This window comes from Arvicola amphibius, chromosome 8 (genome assembly GCF_903992535.2).
Source record: "Arvicola amphibius chromosome 8, mArvAmp1.2, whole genome shotgun sequence".
Classification (NCBI taxonomy): domain Eukaryota; kingdom Metazoa; phylum Chordata; class Mammalia; order Rodentia; family Cricetidae; genus Arvicola; species Arvicola amphibius.
In genome coordinates, this window is record NC_052054.1 from 38,601,581 (window position 1) to 38,628,101 (window position 26,521).

At 44.2% G+C, this 26,521-nt stretch overlaps 1 protein-coding gene across 2 annotated transcripts; it reads left to right on the plus strand.

The window, feature by feature from the left end:
* The first annotated feature begins 222 nt into the window (after positions 1-222).
* On the plus strand, positions 223-26,275 carry Hddc2 (HD domain containing 2). 2 transcript variants are annotated; one of them, XR_005286642.1, is made up of 7 exons: positions 223-345; positions 1,573-1,694; positions 3,423-3,525; positions 8,301-8,369; positions 18,648-18,786; positions 23,382-23,696; positions 24,756-26,275. XR_005286642.1 is itself a non-coding variant. In XM_038340805.1 (6 exons), exons 1-6 carry the CDS (start codon positions 277-279, stop codon positions 23,477-23,479), a joined length of 600 nt encoding a protein of 199 aa, XP_038196733.1. In that variant the 5' UTR covers positions 223-276; the 3' UTR covers positions 23,480-23,726. The 2 variants fall into 2 exon arrangements, 1 of the variants encoding a protein (XP_038196733.1); XM_038340805.1 differs by lacking the exon at positions 24,756-26,275 and having other exon boundaries at positions 23,382-23,726.
* Positions 26,276-26,521: the final 246 nt, after the last annotated feature.

The window sequence follows — 26,521 nt, forward strand, 5'->3', positions numbered from 1 at the left end:
AATATCCAGCCTCTTCCTCCTGAAGCCCTTCTGCTCGCTCTTAGCATCGAACTACCATCCAGGTGAAAGTGGACAACGGTTACTTTATCACCCACCATGCAAACAAAGTCTAAGCCCTAGTCGTCCAAACAGAGAAGTGGTCCATCTGGGGAGGAAGTAGAGTGGGTGGGGAGGAGCTGGAGGAGGGCGGGGAGGAGCCGGAGGGGATGGGGAGGAGCCGACTGGAGGGGGGGGGGGTGGGAATCTGCTGCGGCCACCATTCAGGTGGATTCCAGCATGGCTTCGGCCTCCTCCGGACACGGAGCGAGCTTGTTGCGTTTTCTGCGGCTGGTCGGGCAGCTCAAGGTGAGCGAGCGGGCGCGGCCTGACCGGGATGCGGCGGTTCGGGCTAAGACTCCGTCCCCACGCAGCCTCCCCCTCTCTCAGCCCCGCGGTGCGCGGCCTGGGTGTGCTGGGAAGGAGCTGGCGGGGACCAAGCTGAAGGCCGAGGCTGGACCCGGGACTTGTGCACGCTCCGGGCCCAGCGCCGCCCGTTCTGGTCCCGGCGCCCATTACCAGTGTAGCCGAGCCCTGCACACGAGCAGTGGAGACCTTCCCCTGTCGCAGTGACTTCCGGAAGCGACCGTTTCTGTCACACAGTTTCTGCGTGTATCAGCCCTCGCCTGTCAGAGCTTGGGCAGAGTCCCCTAAGTTCCCAGATCACCGGTTCCCTGGAACTGTGACTACTATTGGTGAAATTCTTTAGAAGCATTGAACTCCCAGGGAAAGTGCAGACTCGCATGATCACATCATGTTCCAAATACAAGTCTTGACCGTGGCAGAAATTCCTGTATTCCTTCTGTGTCAGATCTGGGCAGTCTGTCACGTGTTTATGAACAAAACATGCTACTGTTTTCTTCTGTGAAATGGGTTTTTGGATAGCAAAAATCTACTAGTCTTGTAGTTAGGAAAAATAACAAAGCAAAGCCCCGTGATTTTCCTAATTACGAAGTACTTGTTTTGAGAAGAGGTTGATAGTACAGCTGGCTGCCTGGAACTCGGGTCTCCACCTTGAGTGCTGGGATCCCAGGTATGCAGCGCCAGGCTTACCACCAGTTTTGCCTTTCTTTCTAAAAACTTTGTATTATCCCGTCGTTAGACTTCAGTAGCGCAGTGATGACTATTGAACTTTAGTATGCATGTGAATTGCATTTTGCTCACTCACTAGTTTGATTGATTTCCGATGTATGGATCACTAGGGTTAGTTTTAATAAAGCATTTGTTGTTGTTGTTGTTGTTGTTTTTCTACATAGGGTTTCTCTGTATAGCTTTGAAGCCTGTCCTGGCACTTGCTCTGTAGACCAGACTGGCCTCGAACTCACAGAGAACCCCCTGCCTCTGCCTCCCACATATTGGAATTAAAGGTGTTTGCCACCACCCGGCCTTAAATAAAGCATTTTTTAAAAAATAGATTTGAAACCATGACTTGGTTGACTCTGTGGTCATCCCCTGACATTTTCTTGAAGAGCATATATTGGTTGTGTGGTCGTTTCTAGTAGTGGTATTTGTTTAATTCTTCATCTTCTTTATTAGAGAGTCCCACGGACGGGCTGGGTGTACAGGAATGTGGAAAAACCAGAGAGTGTGTCAGATCACATGTACCGGATGGCAGTAATGGCTATGGTGACCAGAGATGACCACCTTAACAAGGATCGGTAAGTTATGTGAAGGTATCTAGACTCTGTGTGAGGATTGCTTCAGTTACAAACTACAGTAGGTTTTCTGTTGATAAAGCATGCGCATTGGTGTCAGTGGAAATTAGTAAGAAATTAGGGCCTTGCCGGGCGGTGGTGGCGCACGCCTTTAATCCCAGCACTCGGGAGGCAGAGGCAGGCGGATCTCTGAGTTCGACCAGCCTGGTCTACAAGAGCTAGTTCCAGGACAGGCTCTAGAAACTACAGGGAAACACTGTCTCGAAAAACCAAAAAAAAAAAAAGAAATTAGGGCCTTGAAGTTGAGTATGTGTAAAATTGTGTCTTTGCATTCATATTTATTTTGCTTTTGGACTAGCTGCTTTTATGAATAGTGGTAGCCATTTGCGAGGTTAAGCTATTGAGGTTGTACAGCAACGAGTACATAGATGCTCTAAAGAGGCACCCCTTTAATTAGTCAGCCACCCTTTAAAATGCTTGGGGACCACAGGACAATAGTTTACAAAGAAGACAGCAAATGAGTTGCCCAGGCTTGCTGTAGCTTCAGTAAAAATCACAAAATAAGTTAGGGGAGGGAATTAGCCGGTTATTCTAATCGTCGGGAGCTCTCCTGCTGTTGCTTGGTCTCCAAGGATGGGATGGCCACTGATTTGAGTTCTTCCTGAAGAGTTGGCACAAGTCGAGAAGTAGTAGAGGACTACACACAAAGGAGTCCCCATCAAAGCCTGGTGGGGTGAAAGCAAAGTCCTTTGGAGACACAGAAAATAGTCAAGTTGACAACAGCAAAGTGATCCTGGGGACCCTGGGCATTCCTTTTGCTCTGTAGATGGTGTTTCCAGAATGTAGAGGAGTTTTGGCATTTAAAAAAAAAAAGTCCCAAACAAAATGAAGTCAGTTTGAGATGAACCCAGTCTGACATTTGAACTGGATTAGAAAGAAACTGGAGGCTTCAAGGTCTTTGTTGATCCACAGGACTGAAAAACACTGTGCCCTTCCCCTCCTGGGGCACCTACTTCATTGCTTGCCTCTGTCATTCGGATGGTTATTATCATAGACTAATAATGGTAGCCGTATGTTAAAGGACTAGTATAGAGCAAGAACATGGTTTATGAAATATGATTTTTGTATCTCCCCTATGAAGCATTCTTCCACACCCTTTCTCTGATGCTAGGCATTCAACTCAGGGCCTGGTGATTGGTAGACTAGTATTCTACAAGCTGTATCTCCCTGTTATCCATTTTATATGATAAAATGAAGGACAGCAAAAGGGAGCATTTAAGTTAAGTACATAATCTGGTAAGCCTCCTGTAGCTAGTAAGGTTGGTAGCCACATTTAAAGCCCTATCTGTTCGATTTCACCCATTACCCTATCTATAGATCCTTTTGGCATCAGGACATTGGAGGAAATACTCAATTCTAAATTTTTGTAAAACGTCTCCTGGCTTTGTGGTTTGAAATTAGGAACTTCTTAAAGTGAGAATTATGAAATCAACCATTAAAAAAAATTCAGTCTGCTCTATACTCTCAAGTATTGTGCTAAATATTCCAAAGCAATTTTGATTCAGAACTAATGTGGGCTGGTAGAATATAATTACTTTAGAAAATATTGTATTAAATTAGTCTATGAGTGGGGAAGAAAGAAACACATAATTAAGTTTAAAAATAGTATAGGAAAGAAACTTGTAGTGGATGTAATTTTGTATAATTATCCAATATTTCTTACCTGATCAGATGTATACGCCTAGCCCTGGTTCACGATATGGCAGAATGCATCGTTGGGGACATAGCACCAGCAGATAACATCCCCAAAGAAGAAAAACATAGGCGAGAAAAGGTTGGTGCTGATCTGCAAAAGACCATGAGGAAAACCTGTCGCTGAAGTGAAGAGAATTCACTAGCCCTGTTGGAAAACAGGGAAGGTCAGAGAAGATGTTCTTAGAGTTTGAGGGCCAAGGTGTTGCCATGGAACTCATCCTATGATAGACAACTAGCTGAGTCTGTACAGACTGTGGTACTTAACAGCTTAGGTTTGGTGGTTATAGTGAGGGGAGGTCTTCAAGAGAGCCTTGAAGTGTTACTCATACCGTCTGTTTTCAGACTTCTCTAAGCAAGGACTTCTTGGCCAGCAGATTGATTTTAGCTTATTCTTAGCATTGTTTTCTATAAGAATAGGGCTACATCCCTACTCTAGCCTAGTTTGACACAGGAACAAATAGTCCTGATGGCTTCAATTCTTGTTGGCATGGCTTTCATTAGGGCCATGCCAACAACTGGGGTTTAAGACTGTTTGTGGAAATTATTCCCCCTTCACACACACATTTAAATTATTTGAAGAGAGATTCTCAAAATCACAAATATATTTAGTATTATAATTACTATATAGTAAATTTTAAGTTAGTCCTTTAGAGGCTAGAAATTTAAAAAGTAAAGGAAAACATTTACATTCATAAAAGTAAATGGCATTGATGAGATATTAAATGAAGGTCAGTAGTGAGCGCACGTCTAAAAAGAAACTTTGTTGAGGCGGAGACAGAAAAACTCATGAAGAAGTCTCCCCTTTATCTCTTCCTCCTTCCTCCCTGTCCCTCGCTCTTTTGTTCTTTGAAGCTGAAGGAGTGGATTTCAGTGCCACCATTACTGAAAATGACTTCTTGGAGGCCTTTGAGATTGGTTCTAAGTTATTTAGTGAGGACTCCATTACTGACATGGTTTAATAGCGAAGGTAGGGTTAAGTAACTGTTTCCTGAGCTGATGGAGACTAGAGCTAAGTAGCCGATAGGGTGTTTGCTCATCTAGAAGCAAGAAGAGCCCATAAAGAAATGGGGCAAATTTAGGTTCCAACCCACCCTAAAATATGGGCACCTTGGCGGTTGTATAAGGCTATGTCATCCATCCCTCTTCTTCCTAAAGAACGGGTCCAAAATACAGCCTGCTCATCATGACAGAAGGAAGTATTTCTCCATGTAGGTCTAGACTGTTGTGAAAAAGAATTCCTTGTTGCTTGACAGAATGGGCACAGAACGAAAGCAAGCTGCTGAAATTCTCAGCTGTAGAAAAGAATTGGCACTTGAGCCAGAGGATAACAGGTAATGAAGTGTCACCTGGGTGAAGAGGATGAAAAAAAAAATCTCCTCATTCCTGAAGCTGGCTGGAGGAGGTTGGTTCTATTTCCGCACGAGTATGGATGTAGAGTGGAAACCATGGCCTTAGCCCGAGGAACAGGCATGGGAAATGACAGAGAAGAGATATGCTGTCCCTCTGACAGTGCACGAGGATTTTCTCCACAGAAGAGCATGCCAGAAACTTCTGGAAAAGAAACACAGACACTGTAAAGGAACTGCAACCACCAGGGGAGGAGAAACCTGCAACTCTGCAGACCAGCTGGGTCCTAATTCCTGTCACCCCGAGGCGGGATCACAAGGTACTGCTGTCTCCTTTCCTGCCACATTCTGGTTAGGAAAAAAGCGTTTCTGGCCCCAGCTGTCCTTGCTGCTGCCCACTCCTGCTGATTCAGAGGAATAAATGTCAGAGGCAGAAGGACCAGGGAAACATCTTCAGGAACGTCAAGTTCTTGGCCAAGAAACCCGGGGCCTGGAGAGAGCTGGTGCGCCATTACATCTTCCTGCTGCTGATCTGGGTTTGGGCAGGGAAGATTGGGATTCCTTATACAGATGGTGTTTATGAACAAGATTCAGCTCTCTGAGCCATGCATTAAGATAATTAAATGAAGGCTTCTTAGCCTCAGGAGAAACATGCATAATGTGAACCAGAGGCATCATTTGCCCAGAAATTTCTTGACTGGCTGGCCAGGATTTAAGTTGAAGGGCGAGTCGGGGGTGGAGGGTACCACGTGGTGTACTGAAGGATGACTGTTATAGAGAATATTCCATATTAACATGAAAAGCAGAATGCGGGCAGAGAAGACAGAACTCGGAAAGGGGGCCAAAAGCAACGCTTGTGTCTAACCCCTTCCTCCACCACGATAACATGAACTTTTTATTATAACCCAGGCTTGCCAGTGTTGCCTTAACAGGTATCATGAGGATTAAGGGGCTGGACTTAGATGCTGATATAGCAGTGGCCAGCTATATGCTCTTTTGCAGAGAGAGAAGCTTGTTCAAATAGAATGTGGAGTCATGCTATGCCCGAATCTGTGAGGAACAAAGTGGCTAATGAACTGGGTGAAAGAATAGGCCTGCCTTCATTGTGGGAGTCTTTGGAAGGTCGAGAAAGTGAAAATTCAAAGTGAATATGTATTAAGGACTCATGCTGACTTATAAGGACTGTGTGTGCCCACATTCAGATCCCGCAACCCTCTTAGGAAGGTGCCACCTTGCAAATGAGGAAACTACAAGACAAAAGGGCTAAGTGGCCTAGTCCAGGGTCTTCAGCTAGTGAATGCCAAGCCAAGGTTTAAGACCAGTCTGGATCTAGAATCTGAGTGAGCCACCACACCACTCAGGCGTGTCAGGGTTGGAAGGACATGCTTTGTGGTTGATTGCTGGGAAACAGATAAGAGAGACTTGTGGATTTGGTGAGAGCTGCTCTCTGTTCAGTGGAAGCAAATGCTTGGCATGGTTTGCTAGCAAAGGAAGAAGCTAAGGGCATTGTCACCGATATGTATGACTGAATGACACAGAGAAAGTACAGAAGTGAGGTCTTGGCCCATGACGAGGATCTTCAGTGAGGTTGATAGCATTTTTTAAGGTGGGCATGATTCTGCGAAATAAGCCGTCAAGCAAGGAATATTAACTGAGAGCTCTCAAAAATGTAATTCTCAGCTAGTTTTATTGTGGGGTTCTTGTTTAGGCAGCCAAATCTCACAAGTCCTCACCTCTATGGGAAGAGCTATAGGCAATTAATAGCTGCTGGGCACGGGATCAGTCTTCTCCAGGGACAAGACCCCTGCTAGGTGGCCCAATCCCTACACTCAGCTCTAAAACACACTCATGCAAGCAACATTAGACGGACTCAACAGGCTGTATTTATATATATGTATGTGTACACTCATAATAATTTGAGAGGAAGTAGGGGAACGCCAGTGGTGTTGGGAGGGGGATACAGAGGGTTAGAAGTGATATAGTACTTATGTATGAAATCTTCAAAACATGATAAAAAGAAAAGTACAATTCCCATTGTATAATAAGTTATATTGATATGTCTAGATCCAGAAAATCCTCAATTTTAAGAGGAAAACAACATATTTGTTGTGTTTTGCTTTTCAAAGAACATGGTAATTTTGAAGAAATTTTTTAATAAGTTAGTATTAAGATCTCCAAAAAGCTAATTCAGTCCTGGGAGACATTTTGTTCTGCCACGTTCAGTGCTGGGCCAGTCAGCTAAGAAGAGGCAGAAAAATAACTCCTGTTCAAAGCAAAGTGTTTTAGCATGTCCTCCAAGAAAATTGGACTTCCATATACAAACTGTATACAAATGTTTTTGGAGGAAAAAACTAAGCAAGAAATAAATGTATTTCTGGAATAGTATAGTCAAAAGTAATCTGTGTATGGAGACAATTCACAAAAATGTGTGTTCTCAAGTATATTGCTGAGATTTTCAATAAAGGAACAAGAAGTGCAAGTGTAAAATCCATTTTATGCTTCTCCATGGTGTGACATTCCATCTGTATGACTAAGCGGCCTCCCTGGATGGTCGTGCCACTTGTAAGAGCATATTACTAGTACTGGCATGTACTGCCTGCTGTAGACACAGATGTATGCTATAAGACGTTTTTCCTTCCAATAACGTATAAATATCCACCCATTTTCTTTTCATCGCTTTTCTCCAACTCATTTTATTTTATATAAGACATTGCTATTACTGAAGTTGATGCTTATAGCTTATTCTTTTCAAAGAGTTTGGCCTCTGGTTACCACCAGAGTAGAGTAGAGTCAGGTCTAAACAGGATGAGATAGTGGAGGAGTAGAAGGCCATGGGGAAGTTAAGTGACCTTAAAAATGTGCTATTTGGAAGAATACTAGGATGATTGAAGCCAAGGGAGAAACTGAGGACACCACGGGAGACTTAGAAGTGTTTACAAAGGACACCTCTTATCCTCTCGTTCTCCTCTCTCTGGATTTTGGGTATCTCTCAGGCTCCTTGTGCTAACAAAGGCGTCTTTAGACTGCTGGATACACTGTGGAAAGGCTCGGTGTGGCCAGGCATGAGTTGCAAGGACATCCCCTCAAACGGTTGCTGGGGACACAGTCACTCTGAGCCCACTGGCCATTGTCCTGCTGTGAACATGATGTGGACAGTCAGAGGATAGGACAGTGCCTTCATCTGCGCAGCCTCTTGAGGTTATAAGGAGGTCTGTGTTCAGCGGTGCATTCTGGGAATCTGCGTACCTCAAAAACTGGGACTTCTGTTATGTCAGTGCCAATGACTGACTTTTTATATGATGCTTTTAACTTTTTGCAATAATGAAAATAACAAAAAAAAATGAATATAGTACTTAAAAAAAACCTGGAGCCTGTAAAGGCCAGCTTATTCTACTGGGGTTATTTTAAGGAATCTGAGTCCCTTGTTTGGCTTTTGTAGGCTAGTTGTAGGCTAGATATTGATTGAGATGAAGGTGAATGTCATGTAATAAATGGCTTCATATTTCAGGAGGCTATGAAGCAGATCACCCAGCTGCTGCCAGAGGACCTCAGGAAGGAGCTCTATGAACTCTGGGAAGTGAGTATACATACTAGACTTTTTTTTTTTAACTGTTACTGAATTTATATGGCTTATCCGTGCTTTAGTTGCAAAGGTAATGCTAACGGTCTCTATACTTTGTCCCCCAGCTGCTACAGAAATCTCTCTGTGCTGACAGAAACTTTTCGATGTCTTTGTTCCTGCTCTTCTTACCACCCCAGCACCCGTTGCGGCTCTTGGCACACAATGCTTGTATTTCCGACTTCTTTGTTCACAGCTGTGTACCCACACCTAATTCTTTTCTGTGTTCGCATTCATGTTCACGTCTTGTTCCTTTGTGTGTAGGCGCATGTGTGTATGTGTGAGTGGGGAGGCCAGAGGTCAACCTCAGCCATCATTCCTTAGGTGTCCTCCACCTTGTTTTGGGGACAGGGTCTCTCCAACAGCCTCTGAACTCCAGGGATTCACATGACCCCCTACCGCATCCACTCTGGGGTTACAAGCATGCGCTTCCTGGCTGGTTTCTTCACGTGGTTCTGGAGTTGAATTTAGGTCCTCTTGCCTGCAAGGAAAACCGACTAAGCCATCTACCCAGCCCGATTCTGAAAATGTGAATGACACTCTTAAAACAAGGCAGATGACATCTGAGGAATGACAGCTGAAGTCGTTCTCTGGACCCATGGCTTTGGGAGAGTTCAGAACTGAGATTTAATCGCACCGTACCGAGTTGTAGATCTGAGACCTTGAATACTGTTCTTTTACTGAGTCTGTTGCCCATCCATGAAAGAACAAAGTGAAGCCGGGTGGTGGCGGCGATGTCTTTGATCCCAGCACTTGGGAGGCAGCGTCTACAAAGCAAGTTCCAGGACAGCCAGAGCTGGTACACAGAGAAACCCTTTCTTGGGGTGGGAAAAGAGAACAGAGTGAAATCAAGGTGAAAGGCGTAGGCTGGGCTCCCCCAAGGGCTCACGAGGCTGAAAAGAAAGGGCAGGGGGAGTGAAAAAGCAGGCCTAAATGTTTCCTGTCATTCTTTCTGTTTTCTACTGGTTCTTCTGTCCAGAGCACAATACCTCTCCTTGATGGAGCCCCTCAGCCTGCCTTCTTTCCTGCTCTTGGATAGCCCTTTCTTCATCCTTCCCAATGCCCTCTGTCAATTCTCCCATTCCCGTCCAATCCCCCTCATTCCCATCCAATCCCTCTTTGACACCTCTGCCCTCTGAATCACATTCCCTTATCCGGGCTCCTACCCTTCTCTGCTTTTCCTGAAGATATCTTCCCACTCCCTCTTATGCGGAATCAGATTGTCACTTGGGAGGAAAATGGGACGTGTCTAGAACTGGACCCTGAACTTTCCCTAGATATCCCATGGTCTGCAGCATCAGAGTTGGTAGTACCCTGTCCTTGCAGTGGTTTGACTCAAACATGGGGTGAAGTAAGTCTTTCCAGGCACAGGGACCAGAGCCTTGAGCCTGAACACCCACAGGTAAGCTACTTCATTGTAGTTAGTCTGTCTTTCTTGTAGGAAACAAGAGTCCTACCTGCTCATCCATAACTAAGAAGCTCGACGGGCTTAGAAAACTAGGTGTTAAAATCCTTCGTCTGATCTAGTTTATTTATAAGCAGAATTGAACCTCAGCTACCATGGGTTTTTTGAGTCATCGTTCATCCCTTACCGTGTGAAAGTTAATGGCTTTAGCGGATAAATAGGTTTGATTTCTGAGTGCCGCCTTAGGCTCCCTGCTAGAGGCAGTCTATTGTATGCACTCCGTGTGTTAGTGTTCTAAAATAAGGAATTGCTGGAGTCTGCTGAGACACCATGGACCTTTAGTAATTACCTCGTGAGGAGAATTCAGTCCGGGATGGTGTACATGGAGTCTAGCCTGGAGCTGCTGCAGAAGGTATCCGTTACAGTATACCAGAGTTTCTTCGGGGAATAGTGGTCCATTGATGGAGGAGTGTTTATGTGTTACTTTCATTATTAATAAAGAAAACTGCCTTGGCCCTTTAAGAGAAAATTAGGTAGGTGGAGTAGACAGAACAGAATTGTGGGAACAAGGAAGTAGAGTTGGGGAGACGCTTCAGGCAGTCTCCAGAGTGAGTCTCCATGCTGCTCCTCTCCGAGATGGACGCAGGTTAAGATCTCTCCTGGTAAGCCACACCTCGTGGTGCTACCCAGATTACTAAATATGGGTTAAAGGAAGATGTGAGAATTAGCCAATAAGAGGCTGAAACTATGGGCCAGGCAGTGTTTTAAAAGAATACAGTTTCCGTGTAATTATTTCGGGTGTAAAGCTAGCCGGCAGCCGGGTGGCGGGACTCAGCCCCGCCGCTTCCTCACTACAGTCCATGTCTCAGCATATACAGCATTAAAAGCATGCTCCATTAGGTCAGGTAGCAGAGTAGCATAAGACTGTGCATCATCCATGCAGAGAAAAAGAAGAGGCCTGAGTGTGTGAAGTGAATTCCATTATCTCTTAAGGACAAAACATTCCCAGAATTTGGGAAGCTTCATAAGAATCTGCCCGCCTTTGCCTCTTTTTGTTCTAAATGCAGTGGCAGCATCTATAGAATTATTTTCTTAGTAACCAGCAACGAACTGGAAATTTTACTGCAAATTCTACAGGTTTAAAAATCATATCTTCCAAATCAACTATTGCAGTTACTTAGAATTTTTGACTTGAAGAGATATAAAACACTTGATAACTCCCAAATAGGTAATGGTTTTTCCATCTTGTACGTGTCTTTGACTGACTGGATGAGCTTATCAAAGAATACTGGTGTCCTTGGCATTCCCTGCCCATTCTGGTCCCCACCTACCAGCTGTGTGGTGACATCCCTATTTGTCTGTGTCTGTGTCCCAGCTTCCTGGATTGGGGCTACATTACAACTCAGTCACTTCTGCAGAGACCCTGTTTCTATATAAGTCACAGTCATAGGTCACATTTAAGGTCCCGGGCAGACAGGGATTTTTCAGCACAATAGGAGACATAGCAATTGATGCCTAGCTCATGATAGTCTATGGATTCTGGTATTCTACTGCCAGTGTCCACATGCTTGTTTTCTTGGTTATTACTTATGTGACCTAGGGCAATTTAATTCCTCCATGCCTGCATTTCTTCGTCTGTGATATGGCAGTCTATAGACATGGGGATTAAAGTAATTAGTGTAAGACACTTAGAACATTTGTGAGTTCTCGCCCCTGTCTCTAATCCACACACACTATATTGTCTGCCTTCAGTCCTGATGTTGCTTTAGGAAATTGGTACCTAGAATAGAGCTTAGGGTAATACTAGCTGCAAAGAAAGTACCAGTAGGTTGATACTGAAGCGTGGTCACCACAGCTGTTCAGCAATTTAAACAGCTGCCAGTCCAGAGGTTTAAGGGGTTAGACATTCTGGATTGTCCTCTGTCTTTCATCATAAAGATGAAATTATGTTTCAGTAAGCCAGGAGGAAGTGTGTCCATTTTGCTCGTGTCTGAAAGCACCACAGGCAGCTGTGATTGTGGTTGTGCTGTGTTGTGAGAACATCACAAACTGTCTACCTGCCACCTGCACTGCATTTTAGAGAATGACCTTCAAGCCCCAAAGCGCACGTGGGTCCAGCCATACTAAATGCCTAACCAACTGCCCATCCGCTCTTTCTCTTCTGCCTGAAATTTTCTCTCAGTACTGTCGGGTGTCAGTCAGTTGGAAACGCAGTTGGGTTAACACGTTCCCTTTTTACAAATGACTTCTCATCCATCTTCTGATTAGAGTAGAACAATGTCAGGCTCCTTGGAGTCAGGAGCAAAAACCACCAGGAGGTCAGAGAAAGGAAGGTATGGAAGGCAGACTCACAGAGCCAGCATTCCCAACTTTCCTCCCTTTCTCCTCTACTGTCAGGACCTAGGGCTGCCTTCTAATCCTGCTGCTTAGGAAACTCTAGCCTGAGTCACTGGGTGATTTGCCTTTTCCAGTCCACCTGCAGGTGGCAGAGCCCTGTGTGGGATCCTCTCTCACCTCAGTGCCACATTCCTGAAGAGGCTCAGGCACATCCCTTTCTGTCTCAGTGTGTCCATTGCTCCCTTCAACCACCTGCCTTGCTACCTCTCTCTCCATTTTATAGCAGATTGTCTCTTCTGTTCCTGTTTGTTTTTAATTAGGGAAGTAAAGGCTGCATAGATGTGGACTTTCTTAGCTCTGTATGAGTTTGTAGGTCTATGTCTGTGTAATGTTTTTTTGAAGCAGGTCTCCCCGTTTGCCACATTTTTCTACTTCCCTTCATGACTAAGCAGGTAAAGACTTGTCCATACCCCAACTCTGTTCTTTGAAGTTCACTGCAGTGTGACTGCTAGCCACCCCCACCCCATCACAGCTTTTGCTGAAAGCCCGTGCTGCTTCTGTGTGGCTTACCCAGCAAGTCCTCCTTTGCTGTGTGCCATCTGGCACTTGGTGACATGTGGCTCATCCCTAGAGTATCTGGTATATTCATTCTTGATTGTCTTTCATCTTTCCATTTATTTGTGTGTGTGTGTGTGTTATAGAGGTGTGTGTATACCTGTCAGTGTATCTGCAGAGGCACAGGAAGATGCCATGTGTCCTGCTTTATTGTGCTCTACCTTATTTCCTTGAGACAGGGTCTCTCAGTGACCTGGAGCTACACTGGCAGCCAGTAGGCCCCAGACTTCCTCCTGTCTCCACCCTGCATCAGCACTGCGATTACAGACGTGATACATTAAGCTGCAGCCATAGTAGGCTTTTTACATAAGCTCTTCACGGGTTCAAGTTCAGATCCTCCTATGGGAACAGCAAATACTCTTATCCCCGAGCCATCTCCCAGCTTCTCAGTCCTGGTTCTTTCTGTACCTTTCTGGAAGTTTCTTTGGAGTTTCTGCACATGTTCCTCTTAGCCCATCTTCAGACCCTGTGTCCCCTCACAGCACTAGGTGCATGGACGTCTTTCCTCTCTGCAGCCTTATAGGACTTCACTCTTCACCTCTGACCTCCCCTCTTTGGCCTCAGGAGCAGTCTGTCTCTAAAGCACCATACTCAGAATCAAGAGCATAAGACCCAGGCCCACCCACATATGCACAGGAACCCCAGCTTCTAAGGTCCGTGGCCATGCTCTTTATTATTTTTTCCCTTTTTACTTTTAATAAAATCTTTTTATTATGTAAAACGAATCATGCAAAGCCTTGAAAAACCAATGGATAGCATAGTTAGTTGCTAGAAGGGTAACATCCCTATAACTTCCACTCAGATCCATACATAGAACTTGGTCCTGTCTGTGTCTTATCCAAATGACATATTTTCCCGCACACCACCCCTGCCCGCTCTAGTACCCACCACCCTCATTTTCATAGAAACTCTTTTGGATGCCATCTTCATCTTAGCATTCATCCTTGGATGTTGTACTTCAATCTTGTGTATATTTTTTAAATTTAACATGTCCTCCAGATCTCCTTGGGTCTAAAGTATCTCCCTTCATCCATTTCTTTTTTCTTTCAAGTTATCTGTTGAGAATTCTTAACTACTGAGTCCAAAAAAGTTGCATACTCTTTGCTGAGGTCTTCTATGATTTGATACAGGTTGGCAACTAATCAAACTCAGGCTGGATCCTTTTGACAACATGGTGGGCGGGTGTGGTGCCCATTCAAAAGGTACAGGGACTCGTGAGGAGAACTGAGTGTTTGAGAGAAAATGCTAAGAAAATAAGACAAGAATCATGTGGCTTCAGTTTCTTTAAAACACAGAATTGGTCCTGGAATGTGTTTTCTGCCCCTCTCGGGTGTAGTGGAAGGAAGGAGGGAGTCTACTTCAGATCATTCATTACAGCTAGTTATTGTTATTCGTTTATAGGCCTTTGTGGGAAAACATGGTTTGCCACATGTGGCCGGTCCTTGTGATTATACACTTTACTCGGGTGACTCTTTTGAACCCTCAGAGTACAGATTGTCCGAGACTAAAGTTGGCTATTACATGAGACTTTAGTCCGCCTCATTTCTCCCAGATCCTTCCTCTTCTGGAGCAGAGACGGTATGTAATGATTGCCTTTTCTTTATGCTTGTATCCTCTCAACCTTGGAGGTTGCAGGAAGGTAGTATTCTTCTCCGAAACCCTTTGTATCTTCATTTTTAAACCATTCATTTCAAAACTCCATTTTTTGTTTTTAATTCTCTTCGGCACACTTATCACGCTCAGTTGTTCTTGGATTCCACATTATTTAGATTTCTTTCTAAAATAACATTTATCTAATAATGTTTTCCTAGGTTGTTCTTTAATGTCATATTGTGTTGCATGTGTGTCTGTGTGTGTATATATATTAGTTCTTTTGGGATAGTTTGTGGTAGGTTTGATCTCTTTGATGAGAATGTCTCTTTGATGTGAATGTGGGGTGTGTGACTTTACTTCCCATTCTACCATCTAAGTTAGTGTGGCATCTGATCACTGTGCTTTTCTGTTACTCATTTTAGTTTGAAATTGTATTTCCTGAAGTTTTAGAAGGACATGTAGTTCTCCCTCCCCAGTGTAATTCGGTGGTGGTGGTGGTGGTGGTGGTGGTGGTGGTGGTAGGTTGTGCATATTTTTATGTAATGTGAGGGAAATATGGAGGTTTGTTTTTAGGGACTTCCCAACTATGTTTCCCTTTCCTATTTTTTTAGGTCTTTATTTTTCCATCTTGATAACCTTTACCATACTCAGTTTTGATTCTCTTGCTGTCATGGCTCCGTGTCCCTGTAGGATGACCCAAAGGTCAGACAGGGGTGACTCTCCCTATGTAGCTCCTTGTGCTCATCTCCTGCTAGGGTGCACAGGATCTTGCTTGCCCAGTGTCTGTCTGTAAACTTAAGAACTCTCACAGCCTATTTTGAGTCCCTCTTGTATTGCAGTGGTTTCTCCAGACAGATGCTGGTCTTAAACACGGCTCGTGGATGCAGGTGGGCTGTCTCACTTGCATATAGTTTTATTGTATTTATCTTACTTCATCGTTAGCACTTCTCAAATCCTCCCATATGTTCCTAGCCGTGCTGCCGTGATTATCATGCTTTGACTCATGCTACAAAGTCTTGGCCTCTGATTCCCCGGCTTCTAGCTTAACTGCTGTCCATACTGCAAGTTAGAGTGATCTTGTGGGCATCAAATCTGAGTACGCTTCTTCCTGTTGGGTCCTTGCCTTGATGCCTGGGATGCACAGTAGCCGAGAGTCCATACAGGAAGCCCAGGCCCCGGAGGCACAGACCCTTACTTTCATCTGTAGCCTTTTCTCTTTCCTCTTCTGTCCTGTGACTCTCAGGCTGATGTTAGAAACCACTCTTGTGGTTCTTTAAATGTCAGAAGACTTCTCACCCTGAGAGCTTGGTCTATAGTGCTCTTTGCTGAACCCTGACATTAAAAAAAATGTATTAAATTTATTTATTATCCATGTGCATGTGTGCATACGCATACATGACACAGCATGTATGTAAAGGTCAGAGAACAACTTGTGGTTGTTGGTTCATTCTTTCCAGCATTTGTGTTCCAGTGATCAAATTCAGGTCGTCAGGCTTGGCGTCAAGCACCTTTACCTGCTGACTGCTGCGGCATCCCCCGCAACCCCATACCTTTTTACTGAAAGATAAAATTAGAGAATGCCTTTACAGTGAATTATTTAAGGGAAAAACCCAACAGATTGCATGTGGTTTAAAATATTCTGTAAATTCATTAGAATTCTCTGCGCCATCAGCTGTTAGTTTGCTTTCTATCGCTGTGATAAATACCATGAGTAAAACCAACTTGGCAAAGACAGGGTTTATTTGGCTTACAAGTTCTAATAATAGTTCATCATTGGGGGAAGTCAGGATAATAACTGAAGCAAGAGCAGAGGCATGAACCACAGAGCGCTGTTTACAGGCTTGCTTGGTCTGCTTTCTTATGCAACCCAAAGCCATCTGCCCAGGGGTAGCACCACCCTCAGTGGGATTGTGCCCTCTCAATCAGTCATTAATAAAGAAAATGCCCCTACAGACATGCCCCTGGGCCATTCTGATGGTGTAGTGGGGGGCTGCGGGCCGCTTCCCGCCGCCAGGCTCCTGGCCACCTGGCTAGCTTATGCCCCGAAATAACAACACACAAACTGCATTCATTTAAACACTGCCTGGCCCATTAGTTCCAGCCTCTTACTCACATCTTGATTAACCCATATTGAATAATCTGTGTAGCACCACGAAGCCTTACCGGGAAGATTCTAGCGTAAGTCCATCTTGGGCTAGAGCTTCATCGCGTCTGGCTCAGAGAAGAGAGGCATGGCATCTCCCCCAGAGAGGAGAGGCGGGGCAGTTGTCTGAGCCATCTACCTCACTTCCTTCTTCCTGTTCTGTCTACTCCACCCACCTAAGGGCTGGCCTATTAAATGGGCCAAGGCAGTTTCTTTATTAACGAATGAAATCAACACAAACAGAAGACTCTCCCACATCATAATGGAGTCAATTCAGTCTGGAGTCTCTCTTCCCAGGAGGCCTGGTTTTGTATCAATCTGACAAAAAAATGGCCAGCACAACAATATACTTGATTTTCTAACACTCTGAAAGGTTTTTTTTCCTCACTTTGAGCAGAAAAGAAGTTCTACATTGATTTGCTTAGAGTATTCAGGTTCCTTTGGCTAAACTGTGAACTTGAATTTATTTAATAGAATGATATAACTATGAATGTGAATGTACACTTAAATAAAATGTAATTTCTTAAAAGTGCCTTTGAGATAAAGCAAAATATATTGGGCTTCATGTTTAAATGATTCCCCTTTGTAAAATTCAGCTCTTCCCAAATTCAGATGGTTGCTTTTATAAGGAGAGGGCTTTGAACACAACCTAAGAAACCTCGGTAATTTGTACCATGTGTCCATGCCGAGAAAGCATGACAGGCTTGTTATCTGAACATATCTGGGTCGGATTACAAATAAGGATTCTTCCGGAAACCAGTTGGGAATACTTTGATCCTAATAGAAGAATGATCCTGTGTAGCCTTAATTGGAACTTGTGGCAGGTGGAACATTCTGCTTGGAGAAGAAAGTTCCCTGGAACTCCCTGTGTGACTCAGGAGTAGGGGACAGTGTGAAGAGAAAAGGTGAAAAGGCCCCTCCCCTCCCACCACATTCACTGTCTCCTGCCACCAACACACACATAAAATTCATAGATTCTAATGTCCCCAGTAGTTATAATTCAGGGGGACTTAACTGCTCTAGGTAGATCACAAGCCCAGAGATTTCCAGGTAAACTTGTAATGAAAAGTAATTAGCAAAGGTATTAATTAGCTTAGAGGAAAAAAACACTCTGAGTGAAATGAGGAGAGAATGCAAACTTTGAGAAGTGTAAAATGAAAAAAAAAATCTTGAAGTTAGCTAGATTTCTTCTACTCAACTCAAGTGGACCAAAGTGTCTGATCTTAGAGCTAGGGAAATAAGGCAGTTTGTAACATGCTTGTTTTATAAGCATGAGGACTTGAGTCTGATCCCCAGAGCATGTGTTAGAGAAAAGGGAGGGGGGAAGGAGGGAGGGAGAGAGGGAGAGAAATAGACATGCAGTCAGTCTCTAGTCCAGGGAGGCAGAGACAAGCAGATCTCTGGGGTTCACTGACCTTCTAGCCTACACAGCAAACCACAGGCTGATAAGAAATCTTGTCTCTTTCAAACAAGATGGATATCAATTACAAACATGTTCGTCTGCACACATGTGGACACACATGCACATACATTTTTTTAAAAAAAGGATGTTGATCTTCCTGGACAGTGGTGGTGCACGCCTTTAATCCCAGCACTTGGGAGGCAGAGACAGGTGGATCACATTAAGTTCAAGACCAGCCTGGTCTACAAAGGGAGTTCCAGGACAGTTAGGACTGTTGCACAGAGAAACCCTGTCTCAAGAGAGAGAGAGAGAGAGAGAGAGAGAGAGAGAGAGAGAGAGAGAGAGAGAGAGAGAGAGAGGGAGAGAGAGAGAGAGAGAGAGGGAAGGAAGGAAGGAAGGGAGGGAGGGAGGGAGGGAGGGAGGGAGGGAAAAGAAAAGAATGTTGGTCTTGAAACCAAGACAGTAAGAGAAGCATTTGCAAGTGTTTAAGATGTGTTTATCTGAGAGACTTCCAGAGCATTGGGTGGCATCTGCGGACTGTTCTCTTGCATGATATCCTAGTGTTAAACTGGGCCCTGAAGTCAAGTGTCTCCAATTATCAGTATGCAGTGGAGAAATGCAGTTGGTACTGAACACTTATTCCCTAAGCTGTGACTCTGACTCTAGGTACCCAAATAGGAAATTCCCAAGACTCCCCAGTGAGGCAGTCTAATCATGCCCTTTCTATATCCCTTTCCTTAGGAATATGAGACCCAATCTAGTGCAGAGGCCAGATTCGTGAAGCAGCTGGACCAGTGTGAAATGATCCTTCAGGCATCAGAATATGAAGACATGGAGAATAAACCTGGGAGGCTTCAAGACTTCTATGATTCCACAGCAGGTACTCATGTTCATAAACTCATAAACGTTGACTTAGTTGGGCTTAATTTTAGTGTGGGGACTGATGGTCCATAAGTTGCAAACCCCTTGTTGGTTCTCTCCTCTGACCTTTCAAGAAGAACATCTGGAAAGAAAATGGTAGTGTTGCGATGGCTAGTTGAGATGCCATTGGCACTCAAGGACATGTTCACATTCTGCTTCTGCCAACTGCCAGCTGGTGGTCTCTTGCTATCTCAGAGCCTGTGCCTTGTCTGATAAATAGGAACCAAAACTACTTTCTTTAGTCCAAAATTGCGTTTCACAGGGAGATAATGCATGGGAAAGGGCTCTAATCTGTTAGTGCTTTAGAAATGTAAGATTGGGATAGAAATCATGAGTGACTTAAAATAGGTCTTCCATGTAGACAGAAGTTTCTATCCCACCCAGTCCCACAAACAAATAAACAGAGGCTTATATTAATTATAAACTGTTTGGCCTATTGCTCAGATTTATTACTAACTACCTCTTACAACTAGCCCATGATTCATATCTATGTTCAGCCACATGGCTGGGTACCTTTTCTCACTATGGCATTATTATTTTGCTTCCCCTGCTTCTGACTGACAACTGCATCTCTGCCTTTCCTCTTCCCAGAATTCTCCTAGTCTGGTTACCCTACTTATACTTCCTGCCTGACTGCTGGCCAATCAGTGTTTTATTAAACCAATACAAGTGACAAATCTTTACAGTATACAAGAGCATTATCCCATAGCATTTCCCCTTTTTTTCTTTTCTCAACAAGAACCCGGAATCTAATCAGCTTTGTTTAGTTTTTTTTTTTTTCCTGACCGTTATCCATAACTTGTAATCAACACTCAAAACAAAGACAAACATCCAAAATCCATTTTTTGGGAATGTGGATGTAGTTTTTTAGGCTACTTCCTGCTGATTGGGGTTGCTGATAATCTTATGGGGACCCAAAGAAAATTTAGGATTATGGTCAAGTTCTTACTGGAGTATTCTGTTAGGCTGGATTATCTTGGCCAGAAGTCTTGAGGCTGCTCTGGATGTAGACATAGAGGAAACTGCAACATAGGTGCTCTGAAATGTTGGATCATTTGTGCCACCCATTCCCACTGGAGATTCTTCAGGGGGGGTCTTCCTTGATCAAACCTTATTTTTCTTAATCCAGAATGAATCCACAGCCTCTCATTTCCTGCGGAAACAAAAGCAAAATCTCTTCTCCAAAGTAACATGTCTTTTGACTTAAATTTTGAAGTCAAGGCATTTTCAAAATATATAGGTTGGATTAATTCAGCAGCATTTATAATCAGATGTCTTTTAGCAGCTGTTGCTTCTTCCTCAGCAGTCGAACAGTTCAAAGACAGCAGAGTAACATACACTTCCACATTCTTACCAGGTGAATGTCACCATCAGTTCAGTATCTCATAGCACAGCCATGGACTCATGAGACATGGGTTTGGATCTTGCTTATGCCACATATAACCATGTAAATCTAATAAATCACTAAGGCTCTTGAGTCTTGTTTTCTCTTCTTTGTAATGGAAATACTTAAGCTTGGTGTTGTGCCTGCTTCTAATCCTAGCACCCAGGAGGTAGCTGCAGAAGGGTCCAGTTTGTGGCTAGGCTCAGCTACATAGTAAGACTCCGTTTTCAAAAATAAGAGCCAGGGATAGAGTTCAGTAGTGGAGTACTTGCCTGGCATGTGTGAGGCTCCAGATCCCATCATTCAGTATAGAATGGGGACATTAGCAGCACCTACATAATAAACAGGATTGTGTTGGAGGAAATCCTGTGATCTGATTAGAGAGGCACCTGCACTGTCGGCTGCCTTCATTTTGATCGTTTACAAAGCAAGCAGCTACACCCACTGTTGGAGATGGATGTTCTATGGTGTCTTAAAATATAACTCCCTGTCCATTTCCTGGGAGCCCTGTTGGATCAGTCAGTCCAGTCTCTATTTTCCCTGAGAGGGCTACAAGGACTGGCCTTTCTCTGACCTGCCATGACCCTTGTGTGGCCTCCCCAAACTCATGAAAGTCCTGGCTCACAGACTAATCTCCAAAATATTATTTTCATGAGCGTGAAGTTGATGCAAGTTTCTGAGCACAGCGCCTTAGGCCACTTGGCCACCCTGACCGCAAGTTTCTTTTTCTCTTCTTTCAGCCCCATTCCCTCTGCTCTAGACAGGGAAGTCAGTTCACACTGGACTGTCGCTTTGACCTTCCCCGTACATATGGGCATCAGCTCATCTTTTGGAGGGTGGGCAGAGAGGGGTGGAGTGGCGATCAGACTTGGGGCCTTGTGCATGCCAGGTAAGTACTTCAGAGCTATGCCCTAGGCTGATATCTTTATTTTAAAAACACCTGGCTTTCCTCTTTCTAAAACATAACCTCCCGACACTTTTGGCTGACCGAGAAAGTCTGAGGACCTGCTGCTACCCATGTTTCTGGCATTCTTTCCTAATCCACTCTCTGAGACTTCATTGTTCCCTTTTTGCTCAGTCTGCACTTGGTTTCAGTGTGCTCCAACCTTGCAGTCTCCCTCGGGCGCTGCCCTTTGGTTAGCTTCAGTTACTGCCACACAACATCTCAGATGACCAACTTACAATAAGGAAGATTTCTTTTGGCTCAGAGTTTTAGAAGTTTTAGTTGGTGATTGCTTGGCCCCATGGCTTCGGATGGTGGCGTAACATGGTTTTGGTCTAGTTGGAGCGCAGCTGTTTGCCTTCTCCTTCAAGGACATGAACTTGTAACTCTACCTGCTAGAGGCTTTCCCCCTTCTGTATGTGTTGTCTGAGTTTGTTTTAACAATACGATAGCAGTAGGATCAAGTGGGATCAGGTGGTTATAACAGAAGCCATGGAGCCTGCAATGTTTCCCATCTGGTATTTGACTTCCATGGTTTGCTGGCCCATGTTATTCCTGACAGTTGGGTTCCGGGGAACATAGTTCACAGGAATTTAACACACAGGCCATGTTTGTGCCATCTTTGCACTTTACAGTTAGGTGTCTTCAGTTGTTATAGTCACAGTGGGAAAACAGAGAGTTAAATACAAGTAGAATTTTAAAAAAAATCAAACTGTGTGAGTGGAGTTGTCTAGCTCGAAGTGTGTCTTTTGCTGAGAAAGAAGCTTAAGCCCAGAGAGATGGTGGCTTGTCTACAGCCAGCTGAAGGAGAGTCTCCTGTTTGCACTATAGCGCACTGCTTCCATTCAAGAGTTAGTAAATCAATCTAATGCAGCCGATTGGAGAAATGACTTCTCAGTACCCCAGCGACAGATGTGTAAGGAAAGGACTCATTCCTAAGCACATATATGTAAGAGCAAAGATAAAGACGGAGCTAGCAAGTCAGGTTCACGGGAAGGGTTAGAGGAAGGGATGGGCAAATGATATAATTATATTTTCATTTTAGAAATTAAAATATCATTAATTAACAAAGAAAAGGTTTTATCAAAGAAGTATAGGGAAACATATAAACTGCATCTATTACAACTGAAATTGTTTATTACATTTATTTACCTGATAGTAGATGGGGGCATGTCATAGCTCACGTGTGGAAGTTAAAGGAAGCTTTCGGGAGTTGGTCCTCCCCTTCTACCCGTGGGCTCCGAAGTGGAGCTCAGCTTGACAGACGTGGCAGCAAGTTCCTTGATCTGCTGAGTCATCACACCAGCCCTATTACAGCAGTTTTGAAGGGAGCCTCAGGTTCTAGTTTTGGGGTTTTCTCTAATTCACACCACAGCGCTGCCCTTTTCCTGGTCTTGCTTTCTGAATCCTATTGCTTTGGGGAACAGCAGAGTCTGTGACTTTCGGGCTGGGTGACAAATGGAAGGTGGAGGATGAAACTGGAGAGATAGCTTTGGGGCCAAGGTTCTGAGGGCCTCATGGGTCAGTGTAGTCAGGGCTTGTTAGCTGGCCACCTATACTAGGTCTCTGTAATGATTTATACTAGATGAGGATGGGGTCACTGTCCAGAGCAGAAGCCTGGGGAGGACTGAGGAACAGGGACAATGGCAGACATCAGCTACTTGAGATCTTAACCAAAGGGAGCTTATATTCTTTATACCGTGGTCTTCCTGTAGGCCATTTTCTTTTCTGTTCTGTTTTGTTTTGATACGGTTTCTCTGTATAGTCCTGCCATTCCTGGAACTCTGCTGTAGATCATGCTGGCCTCAAACTCAGAAATCCTCTACCACCTGAGTGCTGGAATTAAAGGCATGCACCAGCACCACCCAGCCAGCCAGCCATTTTCTATGTGAGAACTGTATCCCCTTAATTCATTGTAGTTTTGGAAGAGATGGGTCTGCCGTCTGGGCTCTCACTCCCAAGCTTCCCCTGTAGTCCCTGGGAGAGACATTCAGGGGCTGCCTGGTGCTGGTTCCTCTACATATTGAGAGACTAAATGATGATTCTTTGCCTGATTTTCATTCTTGCACTCTGGCTAAAGGGTCTCCTTTACCTGTTCCTGGGACCCAGAATCTCCTGCTTTGAAGTATGGCCAAGTTCACAGAAGAGAGCTCCTGATAGCCATGGGGTCAAACTGAAGAAATGTGTGTCTTCTCTTGTTAATATAGAAATGTTTCCCCTTCCCCAGGAAAATTCAGTCACCCTGAGATAGTCCAGCTTGTTTCTGAACTGGAGGCAGAGAGAAATGCCAACATAGCCTCGGCCTCTGCGGAGCCAGGCTCCTGAGTGCACCTCGCGACTCTGCTGCCCTATTTTCTTCTCTGCTTCATGGGAACGTGTTTTTCTGCTGTGGCTCTGAAGATTTCCTAAGATGAGAATCTATCTTCCGTTGTCCGGACTTGAGCAACAGTGTGATATAACCCCGGTCCTAAAAGAAGCCACCAAACTGGAAGTGGTCAGGAATATGCCATGGGCGAAGGCTCGAGAGGAGAATGCTTGTTTTGTGAGTAAAATAAACATTAAACACTCCAGACTTTGGCTTCAGTTTTGAATGTCTTCAACTACCTTTTTTAGGCTTGGTTATTAGCTTATATTATTGAAGAACAGATTCATTGGAAGGTAGAACATTTAGTTATAATCACTTTTTAAATGTTTATTTATTTATTCATTCATTTGGTTTTTTGAGAAAGGGTTTCTCTATATAACAGCCCTAGCTGTTCTGGAACTCACTCTGTAGACCAGGCTGGCCTCAAACTCACAGAGATCCTCCTGCCTCTGCTTCCTGAATACTGGGATTAATGGCGTGTGCTACCACTGCCCAGCTATTATTATTATAATTATTATAATGACTTTTCAGAACAGATTCTTCTTCTTCTTGAGGGTGCAATGGTGAGTTACTACTGTGTGCAGTAGTCCTGTGCCCTCACCCAGGTGAGATGCTCTTGAGGCCAGCGTCTGTTGCTGTTTGAGAGGTGGTTTCATTCTGGCTGGTCCAGGCCCTCCTAGACTCTTCTCCTTCCCAAGTATTAGCATGTGGCATCATGCCCATCTTGAGCCAGATGTTTAATTTTACTGTGTGGTGCTTCAGGCCCCTGATTGTAGATTTTCAAGCCTGCTCACAGTCTGTCCTCCTTCCCAGTGCATCATCATCTGAGGATGTATTTTAGGGTATAATATTTCCAATGCCAGCCAGGTGGTGGTGGCGCACGCCCTTAATCCCAGCACTCGGGAGGCAGAGGCAGATGGATCTCTGTGAGTTCGAGGTCAGCCTGGCCTACAAGAGCTAGTTCCAGGACAGCTAGGACTGTTATACAGAGAAACCATGCCAAGGAAAAAACAAACAAACAAACAAACAAAAAACAAACAAAAACACTGTACTATTTCCAATGCTGTGTGTGTCCTCCCCTTTCCTTATTTCTTTATGATTTAATTTCTTGGTTATAATAACAGTTATGAATGTGTGTTGCCGGGGTCATTGCATTAAAAGTAGGTATCTGCCAACTTCATCTTTCTTCTTTATTTCTCTTCGGTGGGAATAATAATCCCTTTCACATGGCTTTAGTTGTATACTCTGTCGAAAACTGTGGAAAAGATGGCCATCCATTGCAAGCCTCCCTGGTAATTCAGCATGAGCAATGAGCCTTCTACTGGAAATGTCATCTTCCAATGGAAGGAGGCCTTTGAGGCTGGTGTGGAACATTCTAAGTAGCGTTTCTCTGGAAACTCTGCAGTATCCATGGATACGCTGTCTGCAGGAAGCAAGATACATGATTTCTGCAAAAGCAACCATGTGTATGATATCGACTGAGTTGAAAGGTAAAGAATGTGAAAATGTTATTTTTTAAGGTCTTATTAGTAAGAAAAAAGTCTACCTATTAGTATTGTGGGGTCTTTTCTGTTGGTTTGGAAATTTTCACAAAATAACTCAAACACAGTTCAAGAATATGTGAGCAGAGCCTTTTCCATGGGAAAGCTTTTCTGGGCTTTGATTTGCTGTGTTGTGCCCACTGCGATTTCTCATGATGTCAGGGCAGTCTGGAGGCTGTGGAAGCCTCTGCTGACTCAGGCCTTACTCTTTTTATATCATTACCTCAGTTTAACATTTTCCTGCCAAGAGGCAATTCACAATGAGAACTCACCTAACCTTCATTTTGGAGAAAAAGAAAACAATGGGACTGTGACTAAAATCTTAATAAAAACCACACTGGAGCTCAGTAAGGAAAGATAACTCTTTAATCCATCAGCAATGTCTACCAATATTGGAACATTTTTGCTTTTCCTTGGAGGATTCTTGCTGCCTGCCCAGACTGGTCTTCTACCAAGTCCTACAATTATGATTCAGAGTAAATAATTATTCTTGGGTTGAATTCAAGAAAAAAAATCATTTTGGTCACTGTTTTCCCTGTGCCTTGCATTTCTCCAGCTGTGACATTATTCTCTGTGCCCTTGTGTTTGTGCTCTGGGTGAGTGACTGCCCCTGTGGATTATGAGAGATGACCTTGGGACTCAGGATTTTCGTGTATGTCGTCTACAGTTTCAAGGTGGGGAGCAGTGATCTTGAGGGGAGACTTGCTGCTGGTGGTGGTATGACGAGTGTGTCCAGGTTCAAGGCTGGGAACCTGGGTCGGATACAGTATGAGTGTCCAGGTTCAAATCACAGTGACTTGTTTTAGTTAATAGGTCTATTTGGTATATTTTACAAATGTGTCATAGATTATATCCCTGCTACCAAACAGCCAACCGGTTTCTGTTGTGAAGAAAAAAAGTTTACAACGTTAAAGGAAAAGGTGGTCACAGGGAGCTGGGTGTCTTTTCGTCCAGGTGAACAATGTGTAAATTGGAAATTCGTCCTAACCCACCTTCTCCTGTGTTGGGAGCAGTGAGACCCCAGATCCTGAATTTCTTGTAATCCCCTGATCTGAGTGCCCACAGCTGTTCTGAGCACAAGAACAGGAGTTCCTGATTGCAGGAGAGTGGTTTCCGGTGGGTTTGGCTTGGACGTGTCTATCTCTGTATAATCTGCCCCTGAACACAATAAAGGGGGCATTCTTGGGGAATTCAAGGATGACCCGTGTCTCTGTCTCCCTGTCTGTGTGTGTTTGTGTATTTTTAACCTCCAGCCCCCTTGCCCGAAGCTCGCAAGCTGGGTGCCAGGGCATAGAGCGCAGACACGGGGGCGCGGTGCACGGCGCTCCTGGGGTTCTCTTCTCAGATATTCTTACCTGAGTAGTGACTGTCCTAGGTGGGTTGGAGGGAATTTGAGAGTCAGCATTCTTAGATGGCAATTGGTCTTATGACTTCTGTCTATCCCATTCCTCAGGGGAGAAG

Bases quoted from the DNA above. Each gene is read 5' to 3' on its own strand.
- Hddc2 (XM_038340805.1), top strand. From the start codon at position 277: ATGGCTTCGGCCTCCTCCGGACACGGAGCGAGCTTGTTGCGTTTTCTG. The intron at 346-1,572 runs GTGAGCGAGCGG...CTTCTTTATTAG, and splicing joins GGCTGGTCGGGCAGCTCAAG to AGAGTCCCACGGACGGGCTG. The intron at 3,526-8,300 runs GTTGGTGCTGAT...TTCATATTTCAG, and splicing joins AAAAACATAGGCGAGAAAAG to GAGGCTATGAAGCAGATCAC.